We start from the raw sequence: 20,558 nt of genomic DNA, 5'->3' as shown, positions 1-20,558 counted from the left end.
ATATTTGTGTTGCCAGGGAAGGTAGAAATTCATACGGAAGGATATATTACCACTCCTGACTACTTCAAAGTGGCTGAGTGCAGACACCACAAAGAGACTTACCACCCAGGTCTCGGCGACTTTTTTCCTCCAGATCCACACTGGGTAAGGATAGCCCACTGACTTGCAGTAAAGCATGGCATTCTCACCCTCGTTCTTGTTCTCACTGCGTTTGTGTCCAGTGACCTCGGGGGCAGCTAGGAAAGACAAAAAGGGAAACTTACACCAAATGACAAACATCATACTATACACCACTGACTATTACACAGCTGTGCACTGTAATATGTGTACTTTGCACATTTAATACTGTATAATCGGCGAGGGTGAACTACTCAACATTTCCCTTAACTAGCATTAGTTAACATTAGATTTTAGTTAATGTAAAAAACAATAACTTGTTTTAATAAACAAGAATCAAACGAGTCTTCTCCCTTTTCCTGTCTGTCAAAGATCTCATATCACAGCACGCCTCATAAGGAATTGTATTATTCTTTGGTCATTAGATAGTTGGCCAATTACCTCAGAAAAGAAAGGAAAAAGATTTTGCTTTACATCACTTTACTTTGCTTTATAAAAAAACATTGTCATTTTGTCATTTAATGGTATTGGCTGACGTGGGGCAGATGGTTTTGCTCCGAAATTGTGACAGCGCCTAATTCACTTCCTTATGAATATAAATAATGAACTGCAAGTCGGTGCTGAATTGTTTTATTTCAGTGATTCATTCATTCAATTTCAGCTATTCAGCCATTCTGACCACACACAAGGCCATATGTATAATCCCCCAATGCATGATTGAAATTCTCTGAGAGGTGATATCCCCTTGGGTAACCCTCCCCAATGAAATGAATGGATTTGATTCCCCGGTTGGGGCCATTGATGTAAGCGAGGAAGTGAGTGGCGAATGGAGCAAAGTGGTGCAGAGTAATTAGCTTGATATCTCTGGCGTAGTTAAACCGCCACTCACGTGCGGCCCAGGACCGCCAGGGCAGCCCACGCACGTGTGCGTAGCGTTGACTCATCCCCCTGTTTGCTCGACAGTGCTTCTGACAGCTGGTGTCGGCTAGAGAAAGGTTTTTTTTCCGTGAGAGACTAGGCTCTGGCGCTCAAACCATACACCTCCACAGCCTCCCACCCACGAGACACGCCGGGTAGGGGGAGGGGTGTGAGGTTGACAGCAGACAGTGAAGATATTCACTCCTTGTAACTCCTGTGCATTGGGCTGATACTGCTGCTGCTGCTGCTGCTGCTGCCGCCTTTTGCTAATCCCTGAAAATTACGGTAATTCCTTCCATGCAATTAAGCAGGATAAGGGGACAGCCTGCAGAGAGTGCTCTCGCTAGCTGCTGCAGGAGGAGAGCGGTGAGATGGGGGTGGGGCCAGGAGGGGGAGGGTTCAGGCGTGGCCTCTGGTGGGCAATGACATCATCCATGTGTGATTACGGAGAGCACATGCCCGCCTAGGCAGGGCTTGTGTGGGTGAATGCGTGGGTGTGCCTACATGCATGTGTGTGTGTGTGTATGAGTGAGTGCATGCGTGCGTGCGTGCGTAAGACAGCATTATCCCGAGCACACATCACCTCTGACTCGACAGTAATCCAGCCGTCTCTCTCTCTCTAGCCTAGCGTCACACAAACAGACAGCATTGTCTCCGTTACACACACACACACACACACACACTCTCCCTTTCTCGGCACTTTCCCAATACTGATCCTTCATGAGTGTTCACCAGTGTGTAATGAAGAGATAGAGGTAAATGAGATTAACCTAACTACTGACCCACATGTCTAAGAATCTACTATCTACTATCTTTCCTTAAGCCTGATTTGCACAAACCAACCTCAGGTTAACCCCCCCCCAATAAAAAAATATATATACAGACAAACAAACCTTTAATGTACCTTAAATTTTTGGTATATGGAACACAACATACCATATAAACCAAAACTTGTAATTGCACAAAAACTAAACGTCAAATATTTCCAAACGATGCAAAATAGATATGAAATGATAAAAAAGGGATAAAAAAAAATTTAGACAGGAGCGCCCTTAAAGCCGTGGCTGCTAAGGACAGATTATGATGGCGGAAAATAAAGTGCAGCTATTAGAGAGGAGCGGGCCGGGATCCAGAGCTTTAATCCAGCCCATCTCACAAGCCTCCATCTGTTGCCTCCCAGCTCAATGCCTCCAAGCCGGGAGTGCCAAGGACACTACAGCCCGGGGCAGCACAGTAGACACACACACACACACACACACACACACACACACACACACACACAGTGAGTGCACAGACCAGACCAAGACCAGTCCCACAAGTGCACACACGAGCATGATACTGTAGATGCAAATAGATGCACCAAACAGAGAAGACAACCACCCGATATTTAGAAATATTAAACACACACTCCTGCACACATAGCAAGTACACACCCAATAAGTGAGGCATATCTGCACACACACACTTATGCACACATAGCATTTACACTCCCAGTAAGTGAGGCATACAGTATCTTTCATATCTGCACACACACACACACTTATGCACACATAGCATGCACACACCCAGACACACAAATTCACAATGCATACATGTATGTGCACACAAAATACATGCTCACACCAAATGCATGCAATGAACACTTTCATATGTATAACATCAAAAAGTGCACATATACAAAACACAATACATGCAAATATGCATTTGCTATAGCCTACAGTCACACTGTATTTGTAAGTGAGGCAATAATACAAATCAGAAGCCAAATCTCAGCAGAAGACCGATCATCTTTATTAATTACTGTAATGTGTGTAAGAATGGTTGCCTAGTGACTCCGTTAAGCTCTGGAAAGTGTTGGGGGGGGGGGGGGCAAAGAAGCTTCTTTCCACCCACAAACTCAAGATGATTGGACTTAATCCAAGATCCCTACGCACTACCTAAGGGCTCCCCTTAAAACACACACAAACATTACACACACATAAACATGCATACACACACACATTCACACAGGATGTAATGCAAATGCTGCTGAAGGCTTGCAGTCCAGAAGATATCAACATATATGTGGGATTTTCGTCCCTGAAGATTTGACATCAAACAACACTGCAGCAATTGCCCTTGTAGTAGCCTTGTTGTAGGGTGTTTTTGCATAACAAAGTATATTTGGAATCATTAAAATGCAGAACTGCACACCGTACCGTGTTTGGTATTACAAAAACAAATCTGCAGATATTAAAAACACAACAAATCTAACTCATGACTAGCATGCAGAATAGTTATTTCAGACCTGCTTCAAGCTAAAGGAAATACACACATGCATGCCCCCCACCCCATGCATGCACACATGCGCGCACACACACACACACACACACACACACACACACACACACACACACACACACACACACACACATACACACACACACACACACACACACACACACACAAAGCTTTATGCACCCTCACACACAAACACGGAGGCATACTCACTGGCATGCACACACACACACACACACACACACACACACTCACGGGTGTACGCGTGGCTGCGTGTGCTGCTCATCTGGGAACAGAGAGCAGACAAACACAGCTAAGGGCTCACGCATCATCAAAGAGGCAGTGGTTTGTCATGTGTGCTTTGAGCCTCTCTGAAGGGGTGTGAGTCTGAGTGTATGTGTGTGTGTGTGTGTGTGTGTGTGTGTGTGTGTGTGTGTGTGTGTGTGTGTGTGTGCATGCCAGTGAGTATGCCTCCGTGTTTGTGTGTGTGAGGGTGCATAAAGCTTTTGTGTGTGTGTGTGTGTGTGTGTGTGTGTGTGTGTGTGTGTGTGTGTATTTGTGTGTGTGTATGAATGTGTGTGCGTGCGTATGACTGAGCATTAGTCTGTGTGTATAGGTGTGTGTATGTGAGTATCTAGTGTGCGTGTGTAGTCTCTACACACGGGCGCCATTTGCCATGTTGCATCCAGGCATCCCATGGGCTGGAATCAGGAGCAAAGGCGGCCAACCAGAGCAGACATTAGTGTCTTGGCGTTACGCAACCAGCCCGGCGCTTAAGACAGCTTTGACATAACAGTTGGAGCATGCTCAGTGTGCACGATGGCAGTGTCAAAACAAATTGGCTTAGCTGTGGCAGGCATGTAGACAGGCACATCCTCAGCGGGCTCCCATGCGTCTACACGGCAAGCCGGGAGGCATCCCGCACAGGTGTCAGTCGCCATTACTCACTCCGGTGCGCCAATTATCCATGACAGCGCTTATTGATATCCCCATTTTTTTGTTTTGAGATGAGATAAATCTCTGTTCAAAAGCCTCAGATGAGACGGTGTGATAAATAAAAGGGGAAACTTCAGATTCAAAGGGTGCGTGCAGCGTTGGGCGCGATGGTGGAAAAGAAGCAAAAGCAGGGAGGAGGGGGAAGCGGCACTGACACTGGGTTAGGTTTGCGTTCCGCAGCATGTTCAGTCACTTTTGCAGTTCCCCTGGCCCATGATCACACACACACACACACACACACACACACACACACACACACACACACACACACACACACACAGGAACATGCATCATATTGTATACTCACACATACAAACATGAATGTGCATACAACAGCTAGCATACATACACATGCACACAGCACACAGCACACAGCACACACACACACACACGTGACGTCTTCACACAAAAAAAACACATACACACACACACTTTCACTGATGAATGCATACCTATACTAACTCATGCCTCAATGCATCAGTCACCTGACATAAATGTGCACAAGCAAATGTATGCCCACGTACACCCACATACAAACACCTTTGCACACACACAAGCGCATCCACGCACTCTTACACACATAGACACAAACACGAAAACACTCACACACACACACACACACACACACACACACACACACACACACACACACACACACACACACACACAGGGGTCAAATGAGTGTGTATGCCCCCGCACACTAAGAGACAGCCAGAGAACAGTTAGACAGAGTGACTGTCAGAATTCATCAGTCGGCTGGCTTCAACACTGGGCTTTTGGCAAATTTCTCTCAGACAAGAGTGTGTGCATGAGGAGAAGTGTGTCCTGTGTGTGTGTGTGTGTGTGTGTGTGTGTGTGTGTGTGTGTGTGTGTGTGTGTGTGTGTGTGTGTGTGTGTGTGTGTGTGTGTGTGTGTGTGTGTGTGTGTGTGTGTGTGTGGACGGGTGTTCTCCAGGTTAGGAACCCTGCATTTGGAAGCCTTGCAGTAACAGACGCATACACCAGGGACCGTTTATCACATTTTTGAACGTCACTTTTATCACAGGCACAGCCAGAGCTTGTCTCAGCCATCAAAGCATTTCTGTGAGATAAGGACTGTCATAGAAACCCTTGAGGAAGCAATCCTGCCTTTTCATAACCCTGCACATTATGTCACGATTGGCCATATTCGTATAATTGGCTTCAAAGATCTCTTACCTTTTACTTCAATGGTGGCATTTGCGTTGGGAGCCATGTCAAAGGTGTAGACACACATATACTTTCCAGCGTCCTCTGCTCGTGGCTTGTTCAATCTGTACACAAAAACAAATCAGATCATTGGTTCAGTTTCCATGAATACATGTGTTTGTAGAATGTTACTACACATAATTATAAGGTTGCCGCCCGTCCCGGTTTTACCGGGATTGTCCTTCTTTTTAATAGCCTGTCCCGGGAGATGTATCCACTCTCCCAGGACACTGAATGTCCCGGTTTTTCGAAAAGCTACGTGAATACGTATGTTCAATTTACTATTTTCTCTCTACTTGAAATAGCCTATGCATTGTGCACAGAGCGGTCGGTGTTTCTTGTGTGTAGAATGTGCTATCATTGGCTCTGTAGGGATGTGACGTAGACTATCTAGCGCGTCTGTCTTGGCAGCTAGGCTACTACAGGCGGCAGAAGCAGTGAAAATTGAATAGTCTACCTAGCGTCAAATACTCAACATCGTTCGTTATGGTTAATATGGGTGGCGAGGCAGAGGATAAAGATGACAGTGTGTCCACAAGACTGACAGGCCAGTAAAAAAGGAAATGAAACGTTCAACATAATATTCCAAAGTCTGATTGAGACATACTAAATAAAAGTAGCTATAGGTGTGGCTAAGGTATGGTAAATGGAAATCTAATGTCATCCATCTACTTATTTCTTTAGCAAAGAGGGAAAAGCAAGCACAAGCACCAGTATCTAAGCAATCAGGCCAGCTAAGATAGGTTAGGTATGTGTAGTACATACACATGAGTACATGCATGCACATTGCACAGTATAAATTAATCCATTTCATATTGCAAATGAAATGAAATGTAATGATCTAAACCTGGCTGAATATAAATAAATGAAAACCAAAATTTGTCAAAAAAGAAACTCCAGAATTGCAAAAAACAATACCCCCACCCCCATTAACGCTCACAGCAACAGAGAGAGAGAGAGAGAGAGAGAGAAAGAGACATCTCAGTGCATGTCTCTAAATCCGAACACAATAAACACCTGAAATGTGTGCCGGTTACCTCTGTAAATATGGCAGCCAGCGGAGGCACAATTACTGGGCTATTTTGGTCCTCCTGCGTGCCCACAGGGAGCTGAGGTTTTTGATTTGCACTCGGGCTGGGCCGAGGGGGTTGGGGATTCTGCTGCTGTGTGTGTATGGGAGGCGGGGAGGGGGGGGGGGGGGGGGTGAAGCTGTCTGTCTCCCCACTGTCAGGTCAGCCGCAGGAGGATTACTGACACGGCGTTTGACAGGAAATTGCCTGAGAGCATCAGCGGCACGTCCAGCTGAGGGATAGTGTGTGCGTATGTGTGTGTGTGTGTGTGTGTGTGTGTGTGTACATGTGTGTGTGTGTGTGTGTGTGTGTACATGTGTGTACGTGTGTGTGTATGTGCATGTGTGTGTGTGTGTGTGTGTGTGTGTGTGTGTGTGTGTGTGTGTGTGTGTGTGTGTGAACCTCGTTTACCCCATCCCCCACACTTCGCTCCCAGACAGACAGACACTAACGCACATACACACACACACACACATTCACACACAACACACACACACACACACACACACATACTCCCACCACCCCAGACCAATGTGGTAATAGGTACTATGGCAGCACTTAATAGGAAGTGCTGCTGGGGAATTCCATCTGACACGTCTGACATAACACCTATTTTTTCTCTCTCTTTCCATTTTTGTGTCAAAAAGACAACAAAATCCTATTTCATCCCAAAATTCTTTGCACTACCTCTACTGTAAGGACCTTTAACTAAGAGTTATGTAATACCACAGACATGTAACATGATGTCATATACATCCTCTGCTAATGCAGTCATGCATAATACGGGGGCTGGTAAATGGACCGCATGTTATTTGTCAGTGCCCCCAGTGGCTTACAGTGTCTTCATCTGTGCATCTGTGCTGGGCCAGTGTGCCAAAAACTAAGACCTAATTACAGCCTATGCAATCCATTGATGTTAACTATCAGTCGACTATCAGGGATGCTATCCTGGATCTACTGCTAACTGATATTCATTATGTGCAGCTCCTCCTCACAACTTTTGGGGATATTTTCTGCTCACTGAACTGCACTCATTATCCTTGTAATCATGTACACGGCAATACCAGTCTACCAGCAAAGATTACAGGAGAACTCACACTCCTACTTGTCTTCCTGAGAACATCACATCCTTTTACATCATACTGTGCAGGACAGTTGGCTTTTGGTGGCTGATTATTACTATCATTATTATTGTTGTTGTTGTTGTCATTATTATGTTATCAATCACAGAATTGTTAGGAACTGCATAGAATGTAAATTTTCAGGTTAGATTTTAAGCAACTCCAAACAGCATAATCTGATTCTCAAAAATACATGGATAAGGATAATCTGATAAATGCACTATACTTAAAGTAACACTTTACTTGAGTTCATAACACATTCATAGCAGCTGTCATAAACTGCACATAAAGCATTCATGACTGTTTCATGAGACATGACTCAACATTCATACCAAACCTTTTATGAATGTGGAAGACAGAACGATGACAACTTGTCAAAATAAAAGTCCAACAATCGCAAAGCAGCATTGCCGTTTTTCTCTCCAGCCTTTGTAAATATTTCATGAATATCTTATGAAGTCTACATCGAATGTCACTTTACTATACAAGTTGTGAAGTATTCATAATCACTGAATTTAACACTGGGAGGTAAACTAGCCTACATTCAGCTGACCCGTATTTGTGTAACCTGGAACGGTTGGACATTCCCAGTAGCAAAAATTGAGAAATCATCTGCAAAGGTATCATAAAACAAATACATTTTTATGAAACAAAAATTATTTGCTTGACCATGTTCTGTCTTTTTGGCACTGGAGTAGCCCATTGACTCAGATGTGACGTGATCAGGTAAGAGGTTTGGAACAAAAAACGGCAATGCTGCTTTGCAATTGTTGGACTTTTATTTTGACACATTTTTGTCGTTCTGTCTTCCACATTCATGAAAGGTTTGGTATGAATGTTGAGTCATGTCTCATGAAACAGTCATGAATGCTTTATGTGCAGTTGCTATGAATGTGTTATGAACTCACCCGTCAAGTAAAGTGTTACCATAAATGCTTTACGTAGAATCTTTGTGAACCTTTCCTTAACCATGTTCTCTGTACTATCCTGAGAAGCTGCAAAGCTGCTTAGAGTGCAGACTTGGAGATATATCATGCATCTGGTGACCTTGATGACAACACATCATGATGTCATATATTGCATCACTGCAAAAACAAGCCTTGCAAAACAGGTTGCCAAAAAAGTCAACTTCGGTTAACAAAAAGAAGAAATAAAAACACTATTTACCTGAAAGAAATCTGCTATTATATCTACTACTGAACTGGAAATAAGGAGTGCCAGCCAAATGGGACGACAAATTACAACCACCGCCACAAGAACATTGTGCATAATAATGGTTCAACAAGATCTCTCTACTTGATGTACTTTATGACAACACACAACATGACAACTGTGGTATTAAGCTATTTGGGTCCATCATTCATGTATCTGTATCATTCATGTATCATTCATGTAATCCAGCACCACACAATCATCATCATCAAACACACACACACACACACACACACACACACACACACACACACACACACACACACTCACACTCACACTCACACTCACACACACACACACACACACACACACACACACATATATACATACACACACCATAACTAACAGTGCTGTTAAAAACACAGTTAACGTAACTCTCTTTCACATACTGCTGCACCAACACCCTGATCTATGTCAGAGACAACACCACTGCTCTCAACACCATCAGAATCCTCTGGAGACTATTACACCTGACCCCTGACCTCCCTCAACATCTCCATCTGAAGGTGAATCATAATGATGATATATACCACCATGTGACCATCAGGAAGAGTTCAGGGCCTGTTCTTCTCCCTGAAAACAAATAGCTGATCTGATCCGTTGTTGTGTAAGTAGCCTATATCTTGAGATGACACTGCCATCATAGGTGGTATCTTGGTTGTTTAACACAATACTGGGAACCAATGCAGAACTTTAAGCATATTCAATTTCAAGCACAAAACCAGCATACACATATTGGGCTTACAATTTCCCTTTAATCATTCAATTTCTGTGCTTATCTTAAAACCTTTATCATTTCAAATAAAACATCAACACAGACAACATCAAAACAACATTCAGCACAGACCAATTCTTCTTACTGTATGCCAGACCATGATTAAGGCAGGAACTCTGTCTTCTTTCTCTGTCGAGTTCCACAAAGCAATCATAGGAGGCATTCTCACCTCATCCATTACAGTCTGGTAGAGTAGTTGGACAGGCCCTCACAGTAAGCTACAGCACATCACTAATAAATCCTTCAAATCAATGTGATCCCTCCTGATATCAATTGAATCACTCCCTCACAGACTGACAGGCTGAAGCACAGAAAACATCACTTGTGACCCTACTCGCCAAGCATACCATGAGAACCATGCTACGTTAGCATTGTTCACTCAAATGTGGTTATTCACTTGTCACCTCAAAAGTTTAAATTATTTGTACATTATTTTTAAGTTAAAATCTTTGTAGCATAACACAGTTATTTTACATGTAATTACATTTGAATTACATTGACATTACGTGGTCTCTTTGTCACTAGTCGTTGTATATGTGGATAGGGCTTTACACCTTGCACTGAAGTCTGTGATCATTAAAAACAGAAACCAGAATGCTTCCACTCTGCTTTTCTATTTTCACCTCTGGTTAATGTAGAAGGGCTCCAGATGGCAAAAAACTGCTGAAAACCTCTATTCCCTTGACTCCCAACAACACAAGATCTACTTAAATGCGTCTTAATTTTCTCTTGAGTCCGGAAATACCCCTTTACTGTTATTGAAGTAGCCCTTGATATGCTCAGTGTCTCTTTATGATCTCATTAATTTCTTGGTAGCCTATGTGGCTATCATCCTTGAATCAATAAACAAGTCTACTTAATATTCCCTTACTAAAAATCCCTGAGCCAAGGGTTTCTGTTTCAAAGTGCTATTACAGAGAGCCATTCATTGGACTGTTCCAATACAGAATGCTATGATTCTTTCATAAGGATAAACCAGAAACCTTCAAAAGTTCTAGATTGTTACCTTGTAAAAGCACAGCTTTTGAATTTTCTTACTGAGACAGACAGACAGACAGACATTGGCCTGCTCACTTATGTTCCGTGTCGGTTGTTTCCTTCCTTGTGTAATCGATCTCCACTCCGTTCTTCATCCAGAAGCTCTGGCGGTGGGCGTTGTGGGCCGTGGTCAGGTTGCACTGCAGGATGATGGCCGGCAGAGGGGGGGGCGGCATCCCGTGCTGAGTTGGGGGTGGCGTGGGCAGGATCACCTGGTCAGAGGCATTGATCCTGGGCTCTGCCAAAAAAAAGGGAATGGAAGGGTGGGGTGGAGGAAAGAGGGCATGGTTAGTTGGAACCAGCAAGGGAATCGCTGAAGAGCTTTCCCTGAATTCATCTCCCCAGTGTCTGGTGCTCCATATAACCTGCATGGTTCAAAAATGTAGTTAAGCACACAAGCATCCTCGCAAAGATAAATATGAGTTAAGGATAAAAAAGCATAGGAAACAATTAATCTCAAAATGCTTTTTGATGGTCACAAGAAATGGTTTACAAACAGAGTACTACTATTTACTGTGGCTGTAACATTGTCTTGTGTTGTGTTTGACTCCTTAGCAACTTGACGCTCGTCATCATGCAGTAATAAAAAGGATTCAATTTACCATATGTGAATCCATGCTCACACTTACCTTTATGGAAATAAAACACCGGAATTAATTGTGATTGTGAGAAAATATCTTTGAAAACACATACAAACTTTGTTTTCTGATGTTTTCTGAAATACACCTGCAATGCTGTATACGATTTAGTGTGTATCCATTGCTAAATGCTTCAAAGAGAGAAGGCTTGAGGACACTGGATTATATGCCCCAGGTAGAGCCTCATGTATGCCTTGTTTGTGTTGAACTGTTTTAACTAACACCCGGACTATGTGCATCATTAGTTTCCTTTACGTGCAAATTCATTTCTCCTACATTATGAAGCAACAGAAATGTCCCGCTCTCGATGCGTGTGCATTGGGCATGGATTTGTGTACAAAATTATTCCACCTGTATGTTTCATTGCGATTATGACAGCTCTATACCACCAAAATCAATTTAAATGCCTTTCCAAGACATTACAAAACAGCACTTACAAACCTTTATGAATCAATGAGCAGATGAGGCACTACAGATCATGGGAGGAATCCCGGTTCTGAGGCACTGAGCTAGATCTAATTACCATGAACATGCAAAGCACAAAACACATGCATATACTTTAAATGTTAAGCTTCAAGGAAAAGGACATCCTGTCGGTCCTCACATTAAAGAGGTCTCTGAGCAAGATACACACATTAGACACACACAGAGACACACACACACACACATACACAACCATTTAACAGCACCAGAGATAAAAGTGGAACACGCCGACTGAATCTGACCGAAATAAACAAGGACACCAGTGCTGGCCCTACGGCTGAGGAACACACACACACACACACAGAGAGAGAGAGAGAGAGAGAGAGAGAGAGAGAGAGAGAGAGTGCAGAGGCATGCTTGGAAGCACAATTCTGCTTTATTCTGGTATGATACGAGGGGTCTGTGGTGAAGGGCATTCACACAGCGAGAATATGCCTGCTGGTCGTAAGGCTCAGCGGAGAGCTCCTCCCACTTTGCCTGAGGGCGGAACCGTGGCCGAAACCATGGAAACGCAGCAGGAAGGAACAGGGGAGGCGGAGCATCTTAATCTGCCTATTGACTGGTACAGTAAGCCCTCCATGGTTTGCTATGTTTGAGTGTAGGGGGCAGTGTGTGTGTGTGTGTGTGTGTGTGAGCTGGGAGTGACTTCTGTTTGCATTCACAGCACCTTCCCCTGCAGTGATGTGTCCAGTGGTCAAAGGGAATTCCTCTCTCATCTTTTTTGGCTCTCTCCGTCTTTCTTCGTATCTCCAGATCTCTATCTCCTCTCTCTATTCCCTTATCTCTCTGTTTACCCTTTTGCCTCCCGCACTCTCTTTCTGTGCCTATAATGCCTATTTTCCATATCATCTATTTTCCATTCCTCCTACCTCTTCCCTCGCTTCTATCCTTCCCTCTGCTTCTCTCTCTGCATTCGCCTTTCCACTTAAGCAACGGCACAACTTGCACTCCCACCTCCGTTAAGTTCATCAGTGTGTAGGCCTCTCTGCCCACGCACTTCTCTGTCCTCTATCTCCCTCTCTCTCTTTCACTCTCTCTGTCTTTCACTCACATTCCCTGTCACTCTCTCAATCTGAAATGTTGCCACTTCTCTCTCTCTCCCTTGCACACACACACACACACACACACACACACATGCACAAATATACTGATAAACGCACAAAATAAATGAATTCATTCAGAAATGTCATTTGAACAACAGCTTGAAAGGCACAGCGGTATGCTCCGGGGTGTGTGCACTCAGCATCTCTGCAAGGTCATTTGGAGGACACCTGCTAAGAAATGGAAGAGAGGCAAGAATCGGTGAATTAGTGATGTCATATCCGTTTCCTCCGCCATGTTTTTCTCCCCGCCTTTTCTTTGCTTTTTTTTGGGGCTCTTGACTCATCTGGCCAGTGGCACAGGCATTGGACAGTATGTTTACACAACAACCTATAACGAATTTATTTGGTTGATTTTTTTGCATTTCATTTTGTTGTCTCTTTTAATAGATCAAACGGAGGTGCAATACGAGCATCATGGCGCATAGCATCCCTGCCTGTGGATAGAACGGTTCTTTAAAAACTTAAGTGATATAAATATGTGTTTCAGCAAATTGTTATTATTAAGACACACATAAATTTACCATTCTAAACACAAGACACTGAATCTTAAAATGTATACAAATTGCAAGTAGCAGTCTGGGTTAGCGGAACTTGATACAAAGTGCTACGGGATATCTAAGCACAATAACACTCCTAGATTTAAAACTACTGCTACCAGCTAAAACAATACCACATGTCAGAACATTCTCGTTAGACGACAAACTATACATTCCAGTCTGGGTGTTTTCCGCATGTATAGCCTGTTCTATACATGTGATGTTACGCATATACCATGAAAGCATGTCATAGTGCGTGTATTACATGTATATATCATATGGGAACACTGAATCTCAGTAATGACAAAATATGTTGGGATATTCAAAGGATTTTCCTTTAGGGTTTCATTTATTTTTTTCCGTGAATAACTAAACTGTAGTCATGAATGATTACTAGGTGGTATAAAAATGACCATGTAACAAAGACGACCCCTCACTAAGCTCTGATAACTAAAGGAAGCCATGCCCCAATTCAGAATGTTATTTATATCTTAAGCTGTGAAGATGTGAGTGAATCTTCCCACAGGACAGGTAGATTAATGTACTGTAGCTGTCAGGTTGACATGGTTACAACTGTTTAGGGAAGCATGCTGCAACTAGTGCAACATTTAAGATACAATTTAGTTGGTGTTAAAAATGCCAAAAATGGAATGGTCATCACCATCAGAGTGCTTGACCTATCCTTGCAGACAGCCGGTATGATGATTTCTTGAGTTTAAACAAAGAAATTAAATCAAATCAGTATAATGAGTCTACCTGTGGCCAAAGACATCCCTCAGAAACGCTTACCATAATGGCAAGGCTGCAGACCACAACAGGGAGGCACACTGACATGATAACTCTGCTTGAGGATTTGCAAGTACAGAGAGAAAAACAAAGAGAGGACGTATATGTATGTATGTATGTATGTAAGTGTGCATTTATGTATACATATATGTATATATATATATATATATATATATATATATATATATAAAATGGCACCACTACACATCTGAGATGCAAGAGAAGGCACAAGGTTAAACGTGAGGGAGCCGGTCAAGAGACTCTCCCTCAGTACTGCACCACAGACAGAAAAATAATGTCTACCCCACGAGGTGACTGTCTTATCAGGTAACACACCACAGAGAGAAAGCTGGGGCAGCTTGCAGTATTATGGGGGGCAATGTTTCAGTTTTTCATTTGACTTTATGCTGTTTTTATTTGTGGTTGTTGTTGTTTACTTGTTAACACAGAGGTCCTGTTGGTAAACTGAATGACCCTTCCTTGTGTCTTCTTCTCACACTTCCCTCTAATCCTTGAGCAGGACACAGAGCACAGACACAACTAAATACAAATAAACAGAAAAATAAACAATACAAAGAAATACCACGACACACCTTCAAAGCATCAGGAGAGCCAGCAGCCTCTAAAAGGCCTACAGGGCAGCAGACAGGCTTTGCAAGACTAGGCTTTGAAGTAAAACCCACATGACATGGCAAAACGTTCTCTTTAGGAAGAGACGCTCAAACAGAACATGTCAGATAAAATAAAAATAAGGAGGGCAAACAAACAGAACAAACACAAACTGTTGTTGTTGTTGTTGTTTTTTGTAAGACACGTGAGACTAAGCCACAGAGGAAGTACTGGACAGCCGGGGATGAAGTGGGGGGTGGGTGGGAGAAGAGAGAAGGAGAGAGGCAAGACATAGACTGGGTTTGTGGTCATCCAGGAAGGAGGGGTTTTGTTGGGGAAGGAGAGGTTAGCAAAGGAGCATCTGATTGTTTACTGAATTCAATGAATCTTCAGTTTCTGGGAATTCTGGGAAGGGGGACACACGAAGGCTACAGTAGGATCATATCACAGTCAAAATAATATTGAAAAAAATATCACAAGAAAAAAAAGACAATATACAGAAAGACCTCAAAATATGTCAAGTGCACAGATGTTCTTGTCACGATTGTCAATAAAACTAATATTGAAAATAGACACAAAAATAGACACAAAATTAGAGTTTGTGGATTTGTGTTTTGTCTCATTCAATTTTGCACAGTACTATAGGGAACCAACACAGCACAAGGTTGTGTGGACATTTCTGTGTGGTGAAACAGTGTATGCAGCTGTATGAAGGAAGGGTTGAGGGAAAGTTGGGACTTGTTTGAGGTAGGTGGTAGTAGTTTAGTTAGTTTTAAGAATTGCTTTTTGATTCATTTCTTGTGTGATCATCTAGGCAGTACAGGACATAGACCCACTCACTCTGCAGGACGGTTATGGTGGCCTGGGCCCGGATCCAGGTCATGGCGGGGTTTTGCCGCAGGTCGTTGCGCCGCGGGTCATTGCTGGCCCGGCACTCGTAGGTCCCGGAGTCCTCCAGCTTCAGCTGGGTGATGCCGAGCACGCTCACGCCGTTGGTGCCGTACGCCGTGTTGATGGAGACACGTTTCTTGCGCGCGCCGTCCCACAGCTGCTTGAAGGAGTCAGCGCGGTTGACCTCGGCGTACCACCACTGGATCTCCGGTGTGGGGTATCCCACCACGTCGCAGTACAGCTCAAACGTGTCCCCTGTCAGCTTAGTTTCAGACATGGGCGATTTCACAAACCCAGCTGAAGGAGAAAAAGGTTGGGGGGGGGGGGGGGCGGAGAAGGAGGGAAGGGTAGAAGAAGGGTTAGGAGGGAGGGAAAGATGGATAGGCCAAGGGATGTAGAAAGCGGGTAGAGAAGAGATGGAGGTAAGAAAAGGAGAAAGTCGGAAGGAGAAATTGGAAAAAAAAGAACAAAAGATGATTAAAATAGCAAATAAATGCTAAAAGAGAAGCAGGCCACTAAAAATATGATGGAAACGTGTGATGAGAGAAAAATAAGCCGTTTGAGATGAGAAGAGAGGCCCAGGCTGAGCAGGAGTAGAAGAGTGGACATGTGCTAATGAGGTACAGATTAATGGCCCCCAAAATAAAAAATAAAAAAATAATAATAAAATAACAACCCAGCACAGTGCCATCCACTGTCATCAATCCCTCAACGGTGCATTTAAACAAACTGGTAACCCCGGGTCAACCCCTGGGCTACTACACCATTGGCAATCCTAAGGGAAATCCAAGTGACCACATATGACCTTGAAGCCCTCCCCTGAGTCAGGAAATATATGTTTATCAGCAGTGGGCCATTCTGCACCTGCTTGATTTTGATTTTAATTTGTTTATTTAAGCGTCAAACACCATAGTGCCCAGCCCTCATGGGCTTATTAGACACTGCAGTAATAATTTCACTGTTATCTCCAGATAACCACGTGACGTAACACAGAACCCAACATAACATAGCTAAACCACTAAAAATAAGGATACATACACATAGAGATGGCTTGTCATATGGGATACAAAATACTTTGCCGTAGAGACCAGGCCTTTTGAAGTGGTGACATGGATACGTTTTTCTCAGTAGCCTCTATATGCTGTGTGTGTGTGTGTGTGTGTGTGTGTGTGTGTGTGTGTGTGTGTGTGTGCGTGTGCATGCGCGCGCGTGTGTGTGTGTGTGTGTGTGTGTGTGTGTGTGTGTGTGTGTGTGTGTTACCCTGGCCATGCCCACCTAGATACTAGTTTGTAACACCATAATTCCCTGATCAATATAATTGGTTATATTTTCAAAATCGAAAAGTTATAGTAGCAATGCCTGAAACATGATTTCAAAGTTTGTTTACACTTTTTTTATTGATTTGCCTTACCCTGACCATTAATTGGTTATACTGATTGCACCCATTCACCACATAAAAATGAAACAATTAAAATCATCAAAGCTTGGACGTCACTGAAGTGATCTAACATTGTTTAGCCTCTGGCATGAAGAGAGAATTAAACCCATTTTAAAAAGTGGAAGCGTACAACTGACAAGTGACAATACTTTTTTTTAAGGTCTCAAGTGTCTTAGTCAAATAAAAAATGATGTGCACATTCCCTCATATAGATTTTCACTTCAGTCTGAGAATGAATTATATCAAGAGTCTACAAAAATGACCTAAATGGTCCTAGTTAGAACCACTGGAGGAACCGATGGTGCCTTTTCATCCACACTTCAGAAAACATGCACACTATCCTGACCAAAATACATGTTCCACATCCGGTCTGAACTTATACCAGACAAATACGGAGACCAATTAACTAGGTCCAAACATACATCTTGTCAGTGTACTAAATGATAAGTTCTTATGATGGACACATGGACAGACTCAATGCATGGGCTGGATCTCTCAATGGTGTCTATGAGTTGCCTTGTGGTTCATGTAGTCCCATGATCCTTTGGGACTATGACGACAACAGCAAGCTGGGATTGGTACACCATAGCAACCAAACTGTTTGTGAAAAGACAGCAACGTAGAGGTACCTTTAGAGGACGACTGACTGCAGCCAGAAAACAACTACTTGTTTCCCCTTTGGTTTAGTTCTATCAATCTCTTTTTGCTTTAATCATCCACGATATGTCACTTATAAGTCTTTAAACATAAATATGCAATTTAACATTTAAACATATTTAGAAGGGGTTGTACATTAAAAACACAAAAGTGGCATGGTTTATTGATTAAAATATGCTACGGTACATTGCATTGCAATTTGAAGCGCATTGCAAATCTTTGCAAATGACATTACAGTCGTATCATGGCTCCGGTATTGTGTTAATATTGTGTTGTTTGGCCCTAAGTAATTCCCAATCCCCTTGACGCGAGCCCAGCATAATAGCTCGACACTGACCTTGTGAAACAGGCAGAAGTTTGTGAGCATTATGAAAAACATGTCTGAATAATGCCTCCAGCACTGGCTGTCTGTTCCCTTGACTCAAATGGCCTTCTCCTGCTCTGTGACTCACAATGCCTTTTGAACGTGTGTGTGTGTGTGTGTGTGTGTGTGTGTGTGCGCGTGCGTGTGTGTGTGCACGTGCGTGTGTGTGTGTGTGTGTGTGTGTTTTTCTGGCAGCACCTTCGGCCGGGCCGCTCTGACACACTACAAGCAATTCACTGTGCTCAGCTTGCCTGCTGCTCTGTCTCTTGATTGGGGAGACACTGTTAAACTGTCACTCACCTATTAACAGTGCCACACCACACAACTAATAAAAAGAGACAGATTTACTACCTGGTGAGGATATCGAGCGTTGACAGGTTAATGTTGAGATTAAGTTGTGATAAGTAACTGTGCCAAAAGCAGGCTTCCTAGACTATAGAGATTCACAAGTCAAGCATATACTAGATATGCCACAAATATACTGCTAAATTAATAAGTAACATACCACACAAATGCTAAATAACCATTATGGTCCTAATCATTTAGTGTGCAAGGGTGGGCTATGACTTAACACAAATCAAACCTAAATGACCTGTAAAATATATTCAATCAATGTCTGCAGCTGCACATGCTAAACAAAGCCCAAACAAATCTCAGACTGCCAACTTTGGGGTTGAGTGGTTCAAATGTGCAAATTCAGATGCTGCCACTATATTTGGCAGCGAAAAAAGGGTCCTCTGTTGAAATCTGAAAGGTCATTCCTTCATTTCTCCTTCCTGTTCCTCTATCCTTTCAGCTTCTCTATCCGCCCATCTCTCTTTCTCTCTCTCTCTCTCTCTCTCTCTCTCTCTCTCTTTTCTCTCTCTCTCTCTCTCTCTCCCCTCAGCTTGGTGCCTCTGTCGCTCTCTGTAGCAGATCCTGTCACCGCGTCAAAATCAATGAGCCAAAAGAGCACAGAAGATTCAGCTTGGCCTCTCAATGAAGTCAACCTGATAGCCAATCACCTGCTACGCCATGGAGACGCGCTGATAGGCTACCCAGACAGACACACATACACACACACATACACTCTGACACACACACATTAGCACACATTAACACTCAGACACTCATCTGCCTCTATTCTTTCCACCTGTATCTCTTTCTATCCCTTCTATTCTGTCTATTCATATCCTCTCTTTCCTCTTCTTCCTCCTCCTCTCTCTCTTTCTCTCCCTCCTAGGTGTGGCCATGTGAAAGGAGAGGAAACAGAATGTTCAGCTCCCCGGCATCCTGGCCAGGCAGGAGTGGCGTGCCAAGACTCCGCAGAGAGGAGCCCAGAGACTCTAACCCAGGCTGTCGAGTCGCAATGCAACCCGGCGCGGGGCCTCTGGCCAAGGCAACACACCACACCAAAAACGCCTGCCGAGGACTGCTGACATTCAGAAAAATATAGGTGTGCATAGCGACACTAGTTGTGCATATCTCTCAGGACACCTGTGAAAAATACGCTCATAACACAACCTTCCGATAAAAACTAGATAATAATAATAATAGCAATACTACTACTACTGATAATAAATTTGTTGATGTCGAATCCATGCAGGGACCAATGAGTCAACCGCTTAAGTATCATCAGGCAGCAAGCACATACAATCACTAATATATTTTACTGCTGTATTTGAAATATGAGTCTGTGTATAAGGCTGAAATGAATGACTGATGTCCTTTAGGCTGTCCCTTGGCTATACTCTGGTGTCCTCCCAGAAGGCCAGAAGCAGGGCAGAGAAGGCACCGCATCTTCTCAACAAGCCAGTAGAGGCTCCACAGAGTTGAAGAGGAGAAACACCTGCGCGAAATTAAGCAGCAGTGGCTGGCAGGCAGGGAGGCTTCCCTGAGAGGTAAGCAGGACGTAATCACAATCACAGTTACGGTTCCTGGAAGGTTAGCACTGTAGTCGAGTAGCAGATGAAGCTAACAAAATAAATGCAAAATCCTGAGATGTGCACATTAGAAAATTCAGCTCAGATTTCCTAAATACTTGTATTAAATGGGACCAACCGCACTAGCAGAGCCAACTGTTTCCGGAATTCCACCAAATGTCTGTTAGTAATCAGTAGCCTTTTGTCTGGCCAGGGCTCCAGCAGTAGGAATGCAGAGGTTTGGCCGAGTCCGCGCGGCGCCTGCTATCAGCAGCTTCACTTTCGTTTGAACACTTCTGTCTGCCTGAGCTCCCAAGAAGTTTTAAAATGGGCTCCTTTTTAAGGAAACCCAGAGTCATGTAAGAGGAAACATACAGGTAAGAGCTTTATTAAATAAATAAT

At 43.4% G+C, this 20,558-nt stretch overlaps 1 protein-coding gene across 3 annotated transcripts in view; it reads right to left on the bottom strand.

Moving 5' to 3' along the window:
• Positions 1-20,558, bottom strand: part of nptnb (neuroplastin b) — a 39,666-nt gene that overhangs the window by 8,611 nt on the left and 10,497 nt on the right. For all 3 annotated transcript variants that reach the window (XM_048262523.1, XM_048262524.1, XM_048262525.1), the window contains exons 2-5: positions 15,746-16,093; positions 10,787-10,988; positions 5,505-5,599; positions 103-236 (exon numbers count right to left, since the gene is read on the bottom strand). In XM_048262523.1, the coding sequence (XP_048118480.1) occupies positions 103-236; positions 5,505-5,599; positions 10,787-10,988; positions 15,746-16,093 (779 nt within the window). The remainder of the gene's footprint in view (positions 1-102; positions 237-5,504; positions 5,600-10,786; positions 10,989-15,745; positions 16,094-20,558) is intronic.

This window comes from Alosa alosa, chromosome 14 (assembly GCF_017589495.1).
Source record: "Alosa alosa isolate M-15738 ecotype Scorff River chromosome 14, AALO_Geno_1.1, whole genome shotgun sequence".
Taxonomy (NCBI): Eukaryota; Metazoa; Chordata; class Actinopteri; order Clupeiformes; family Clupeidae; genus Alosa; species Alosa alosa.
The sequence above is the reverse complement of the archived record's forward strand: the minus strand, read 5'-3'. Positions and strand labels throughout refer to the sequence as shown.